We start from the raw sequence: 7326 nt of genomic DNA, 5'->3' as shown, positions 1-7326 counted from the left end.
TAAATCAAGAATCAACCATTTAAATTTTATTTTAATTGTGTTTAGTATACTCTCTTAAATGATTTTAGGACACCAAAAATAAAATAAAAAAAGCTTCAACCAAAAAAATGGCACATATAATTTTCTTTTTTCCATTCCTTTTATTTTTCTTGTTTGGACAACTTTGGATTGACATCAAAATGGAACTCCAGTCTTACTACATTATTAATTATATAAATTTAAGATCAAAATAAAGGAATGATCTTCAAAAGAAATACAAAATATATAAAAATTCGATCAATTATCCAACAAAAATATTACAATAATATAATGACTAGTAAACTGGACCTGAGAGATGACCTAGAGAACAGAAATAACCATTTTGCTATCAGAAAACTAAAGAATGCAATTCACATAAAGTTGCAAACCCAATAAAAATATATAAGGCATATATATTATATATTACATGGGGACAAGATCACCACAGCCATCAGGCCAAGTATCCCATTGTTCATATCACAGTAACTAAAAATACATCAAAACAAGATGACTACTACAAAAGAATAGTAATAAATCCAAACAAATTCAGCTATATCATACAAGGCGTTTTATATATCGACCTCAATGTGCCCACGACACGGAATCGATCTCATCCCTGGCTGCCTTGTAGAGCTCAAGCCTCTTAGAACATTGCTGCCTTCTCTCCATTAGTGCAGGGTCTTCATCCAGTAATTGTGAAAGCTGCTTGGCCTGATAGATAACATTGATGAAAAAAATAAATAAATAAACGATGATTCTAAAATTCTCACAAAATCCTGGTTAATGACCAAAAATCATTAGTCTCCCAGATTAGTATTGAGAAAAAGAAAAACCTCTCACATTCAAAGGTTTCACTACCCAAGTAAACAAGTTTTTATTGAGTTAAATATGTGAGTGGGAATTTGAACATGAGATTTCATAGTTGGGGATATATGCCTAAAACTAGTTGAGTTATGCTTAGGCTGGCAAACATATCTCAACAGTTAGCACAATCTATCGAGCAAACTCATAGCTCAACAATAAAAGCATCGGTATTCATGAAGATTCAAATTCCCCACCCCACAATTATAACAATAGAAATGACATTAAGATCACCAATGGAGGGTAGTTGTGCATTTAAAAAGGAGGAGGATGATTGTCACCACCCTCTGGTCATAGTTAGGTGTCAGGCCGTCTAGAAAAATTGGCAAGAAAAAGGAAAGTTCTTTAATTCAAAAAAAGAGAATAAATAAGTAAAATACCTCTTTCTTCCCTAAGAGTGTGTAAAAATGATTAAGTAACGATTGCTTAGCTTCCTTGACTTGGCAATAAACGACGGCCTTCGGGATAGTATTCCTTAAAGTATCGGATACCATTCCTACATATGAAGAAACGTTTGATCCTATCCGCCGAAAATGACCCTCGGAGTATCGATCCCCTGTCGAGGCGGCAGCTGCTGCTGCTGCCGAGCCTCCAGCTTTCTCAATCTCTTGAGGAAGTCTTCGAAAGAAATCCACTGTCAAGTAGGAAGATTCCATGTCAACAAGTCGAATAACTGTCTTCTTACTCTCTTCACGAAATCTTTCCAGGGCCTCATTTGAAGCAGCAGCTATCTCAGCTTGTAAAGTGGGAAAGCGCTTTAATTCCTGATAGTCCACACCAAGACATGACAATTAAATATATATGCGTGTGTATCTTGTAACAAATTTTCGAAAGGAGGACCCCATAAGCCCCAGTATTATTTACCTGTGTTTCTCCAATAGACTTCCTCACAAGTTCTTTTAAAACAAAGTGAACCTAAATGAATGTTTCATATGTTAATAGAGGCTCTAGAAAATGACTAATAGTTAAAGACTAACAATGATGTCCAATTAGATGATAAGCTAAAGGAGTCACTTACAGCATCCACAGACGCTTCAGCTGGCCCCCTGAAATAATTCAGGGATCCCTCAATAAGACGTCGGTAACCTTGCTCTGGGGCGATCAAGTGAGGTTGATAACCATCTGCCTCCGAAACAATTTTCCTCACATTCTGCATTGAAAGATGGCGATCAAAAGGAAGCTTTCTCAAAGCAGCAGGAAGTTGATGGTCAAAAACCCCGTATATACGATCACCTCCAGGTCGCCTGGCGGAATAATATACATTATTAAAAATAGATCATATCTTTGCTTCTTAAAGAGAGTCAAAAAATTATTGTGATTTTTTCTCAAAAGTAGAACCTACATTCAAAATATTAAGAAGAAAAATCATGAGGTAGGGAGAACACAAATTTTACAAATACTTTACCCTCCTTCCAAATGCTCCTTAAAAATTCGATCGAAAGCACGGCAAAGTTCCAAAATAGTATACAATTGAGCCTGAAATAAAATAGGTAAGTAGAAGGTAGTGTAACGGTAAAGCATTTTACAATCTATAACAAGTGCAATAAGTTGCTCACCCCAGCATCAACAGCAATGGGCCTGCCAAGATGATCCATCTCAGACTCAAGTTCATCGATGCTTTTGTTAATCAAAGAAGTGATACTGGGTATACGAGCTCTAATCACGGACTCCAAATGCTACAAGAACAAGAATGCACCATTAATAAAGATGACTGTTCTGAGCAAAACAAAAATTATACTGAATGGCAATAAAATCAAAACTTAGAACCAAACCTTCGATAAGAGCTTAGCAAGATACTCCGAACCCATTTTATTTGCCAAGTGTCCATAGTCGGGACTAGTTGCAAAGTACTCACGCTCCTTACGCCTAGCAATAATCATATCTACATTTTTGTTTATGTCAGCTTGAGATCGGTTCACTATGCCAACCCATGGGTGTTGTAGTCGATAAGATCTTCCTTCCAACACCTTTAGAAATAAAATGAAGGTATATGTTGTTTCAATTCCTCCTTTAAACTAAGCATATATCCAATACATCGATACAGCGAGTAGGAATTATAAGTAATGAAAAATAACTATGACAACTTTGAGCATTCTACATACTCATTAACAATTCAATCTTGCTGCTATAAATTTCCTCTAGCAAGACTTTAAAACTAATAACAGGATGACAACTTACATCCAAAGCATTAGTTCCTTTGTCCATCAAGTCGAGCTTTGTCAACACCCCAAAAGTTCGTTCCCCTACTCAATCGGAAAAAAAAAAAAAAAAAAAAAAGAAGAAGAAGAAGAAGAAGAAGAAGAAGAAAAACATAATCATGGGCTTGAAAAGCTACAAATTTTACAAAAAATTAAAGGGAAAAATGGGGAGGAAAAAAAAAAGGGAACTACAAGCAAAGCATACCAGATGGGTCCACTTCCCTGGCAAGTTTTATGGCATCAGACGTTGCTATGTCTTGATTAGCAGGAGATATTGCTAGAATAATGCAATTAGGCTGTAAAAGGTATGCACAACACAAATTCACGTCTAGTATACATTCACCATCAAAACAGCAAAATAACACAAAAATATGTATATATGTACGGGCGCATGTGGGTGTATTGTGTGTGTGTGTGGGTATATATATTTTCACAATCAACATAGCAAGTGAGGAGCAGGATAAGTCAAATACACAAACGGCTTGAGTAGAAGTTATGGACACTGGAGAAGGCGAGCACCATAACATGTTCAAAACAGGATTTATGATGCAGTTGAGATAAACGAAAACAAAGAGAGTATGAGTACCATAACTTGAGTACCCACAAATTGTTGTTTGATGCAAGGCTTGACCACCCATCACACAATAATTATTACTGAAAACGAACATAAATAATCTCACTACCTTCTCGACGTAAGTTCGAACCATGGCCTCAATGTCTTCAACGATACTTTCAGGTTGTCCCTCTAAATTTAAAAAATAAAAAATACATTTGTAATTAAAAATACAAAAATCTTGTTGAGCCAATATTATCAGCTGAACGTATCTACATACCTACTGCAACTTTTGTTAAACCAGGTAAATCAATAAGAGTCAGGTTGACAACTGAAAAAATGAAAGAAACCAAGTGTCAGAACATTGTAGTAAAACAGCCTTATAAGAGGTCCACGTAAAATAAATACTCTAAGAAACCAAGAGTCAGAACATTTCAATACTATACTTCCTAATACAAGTAAAGAGCTGCTATAAGATCACCACAAACATTTTATCACGTCCATACACTGATATAACATCCTTTAGCTTTATTGCAGAATAAATGTACTTTTAAGATTAAAAGTAGCAAGAAAATAAGGCAAATTAAAAAATAATAATAATAACAAAATAATAAAAATTGTAAATTATAAATTGTAAATTGTATTAACAAAGTAACAGAGAACACCAACAAATTGAGCGAGAGGAATCACAAAGACATGTAATAAATTAAACATTGTTCAGGCAACTGTGGAACGAACAACCTCCCACAACCATGATGAACGAGCCATGAGAAAAATAAACAGGCGTAAAACCACATACCATTCGGAGAGTAAATGCTAAGATGAATGGGAACTGGGGATATCTGTTTTGTCCTCCCAGTTACTCTGTCCGTCTCATCCTGAATTTCTTTACGGACCGCAGCTGCAGTTCATTACAAGAAGAGGACAAGATGAATTACAACAAGCTAGAACAACAAATGGGAAATTACTTACAAAGACTAGCAATTTAGAACATGTAAAATCACAAGTGTACAAATATGCACACGTGTAACCATATATCATAAACAATAAATCTGAAGCTAACAGTCAACATGAGAATAGCTAAGTGGTGATTTGCCTTCCCTCCACATTGAAGGATCAAATTCCTATACCTCATATTTGTTGTAGCAAAAAAAAAAGGTTAAACTACAGATTTAGAGTGTATGGAATGCATTTTCAAGCATTTAATTTAAAAAATAAGTCATTTTGGAAAAAAATTGGAGAATTTTGCAACAACTCAACATAGCTTTTAAAGTGTATTTTCAACAACTTTTATCAAAAGTGTTTAAATAAAAATGAATTTTTTGAAAAACATTTTTTTCTAAAGTCAATCCAGACGGGCTCTTAATCCTTAAATTACGAGATTTGTATCTATTTGGTCCATAAACTTCCAAATTTACAAATCTAGTCCTTGAACTTTGATATTTTTTTTAAATTCACAGATCTACTAGACACATAATTGAAAGTTCAGTTTACATTAGACATAAAATTCAAATTTATATCTAGTAAGTTAATTAATTTTAAAAAGATTCAAATTTTTCAAGAATCAATTAGACACCAACTGAAAAGTCTATGGACTTCTTATACCAAAAAAATTATAAGTTTAAGGACTTAGATATTTTTTGAAACTCTAGAAACCAAACAGTCACATATAACAACATAGTTTGAGGAATAACTTGTAATTTAACCCCCAAGAAATCCCAAACTATCATAGCAGAACCACAAGGAAATGGTCATCCTACCAAAGTCCGTAAATCTCCTCTTAGGAAGGTGAAGAAACTCAGCATACTCTTGCGACCCCTCCTCTGTCTTGTGAAGCTGCAACACTAATGGCCGTCTCGTCACTATCCCTGCAATTATCAAAATGTATAACCAAGTTAAGCAATATATACTAATTTGTAAACTCTACAAACTTGAAGGAAACCTAAAGGATCAAATTGTCTTACCTGAACCTCTGGGAAGGAAATCGCGACCAACGATACTTTCCAGAACCGAAGATTTTCCGGAACTCTGTTTCGGGAGAGAAATTAACTAAATAGTCAGAAGAAAACGATACATACCAAGAGAATTATTTCTTACAAAAAGCAATGGTTTAGTTTCATTAGTGAAAATCTCTTCCACCTCCCCAAAACCCTAACCATAAACAAATTCTTCAGCAACCTAACTCCACTTCGAAAGACTAACGCCGAAACTTCTCCCACCGATAATAATTCCTCTAAATCCCAAGAGAATTATCAATACTTGCCACAGAAGTAACAAAGGAAAAAACGAAAATTAAGAGAAAACAGAGAGAAATGAAAGAAAGAACTAGAACCTGGCCACCAACAACGGCAACGGAAGGAAGGGCTTCCCAGAGAGAAGAAAAGGTGTTATCACCACCGCCATAGTCACCGAGCATAGTACAAGCTCTCTGAATCCGATTCACCAGCCCAATCAAGCTCTCCATGGTCGTCATCTCAAAACCAACCGAACAGTCACCTCGAAAATCAAAGATACAGAACTCAAAAACAAGAATCGATGCTAAAGGAGAAGGGAGAGAATTCGAGGACTATTCAGAGGAATCGAAACTGTAGAGAAAGATTGAAGAGCTGAAGAAGAAATGGCCTGTGCCCGCTCGCTACTTTAGCCTTTTTGACAGTGGTCAAAGGCCCGTTGAAAGTGGCTAAAGTACGCAATGCTTTAGACAGTTGGCTAAAATGCGCTGCGTGTGCAACTCACGTGTGGTTTTCAAATTTTGAAATTTGAATATTTATTTAGAAAGTGAATGCTGTAATGGTGGAGCCCACCGGGGAGGCGAATTCTAGAAAGAAAAGCTGATGATGTTTTTAATTTGTTCGTTATAGGGATCGTCACTCCCACAATTCTATTTTATTTTATTTTTATTCATTAATTATATTTACGGTTTGTCGTCGGTTTGATCCGGCCCGACCGGTCATTTCTATAATTTTACGAACTCTTTTTTAATGAATTTATACATTAATTTTTTGGAAAAAGAAAAGAAAGAAAGAAACACACAGTAAATTTGGCAACGTATATTAATTTCACCAAATGATGCATTAAATTTGGATGATTTGTGTGTAATCCATTTATTTTACACAATGTTGATCGATGTCTCAATTTTACGTCAATACCAAAAAATATCGATAATCAATATTTCTAAAAAAGTTATGCAAATGAAATTTCAAGTCAATTATTTAGATTGGTAAATAATTATTCTTGTTTATTATTTATATTATATTTACGTTATTGATATTGTTTATTTTTTATTTTCTATGAATTATTTCTATGATATAATGAAAATGTCAGATCATTCTTCGTGTCAATCTATGAAAATATAAAAATTTCGATTGAAGACATGTTATAAGTTTTTTTTAATGTGTTTTCAACAAGTTGTAGAACATGGGTTATATACAAAATTGATATGTTTTTTAAAATAAAGTATGATATCAGAGCTATATTTTTTAGGTAAGTTTTGACATAATTATTCAATAATTGTATGTAATCGATTAAACTTAATTTTTTGTCTGCTTTGCTTTCATTTAAATTATTTTTTAGATATTTATATTGAATAAGTGATATATTATCAAGTTTTTTTTAGTACAATAGAGTATGGAATTCAAATCACATATTTCTATATATATGTCAATTAAGGAATACTTACTTTAGCATATTATCGAA

General features: G+C 34.1%; 1 protein-coding gene across 1 annotated transcript; it reads right to left on the bottom strand.

Annotated features, from left to right (window-relative positions):
• Positions 1-399: 399 nt before the first annotated feature.
• On the bottom strand, positions 400-6284 carry LOC120089023 (phragmoplastin DRP1E). Its single transcript, XM_039046458.2, has 15 exons — positions 5963-6284; positions 5595-5658; positions 5391-5498; positions 4430-4531; positions 3911-3961; positions 3761-3822; positions 3283-3373; positions 3058-3122; positions 2652-2846; positions 2436-2555; positions 2285-2355; positions 1898-2123; positions 1744-1794; positions 1260-1643; positions 400-729 (listed from the first exon to the last, which is right to left on the bottom strand). Exons 1-15 carry the CDS (start codon positions 6101-6103, stop codon positions 601-603), a joined length of 1860 nt encoding a protein of 619 aa, XP_038902386.1. The 5' UTR covers positions 6104-6284; the 3' UTR covers positions 400-600.
• Between the last annotated feature and the right edge of the window lie 1042 nt (positions 6285-7326).

The sequence above is a fragment of the Benincasa hispida genome, chromosome 1, assembly GCF_027475165.1.
Source record: "Benincasa hispida cultivar pf3 chromosome 1, pf3_genome.v1.1, whole genome shotgun sequence".
NCBI lineage: Eukaryota > Viridiplantae > Streptophyta > Magnoliopsida > Cucurbitales > Cucurbitaceae > Benincasa > Benincasa hispida.
Note: the sequence above shows the minus strand (reverse complement) of the source record. Positions and strands in the feature narration are given on the sequence as shown.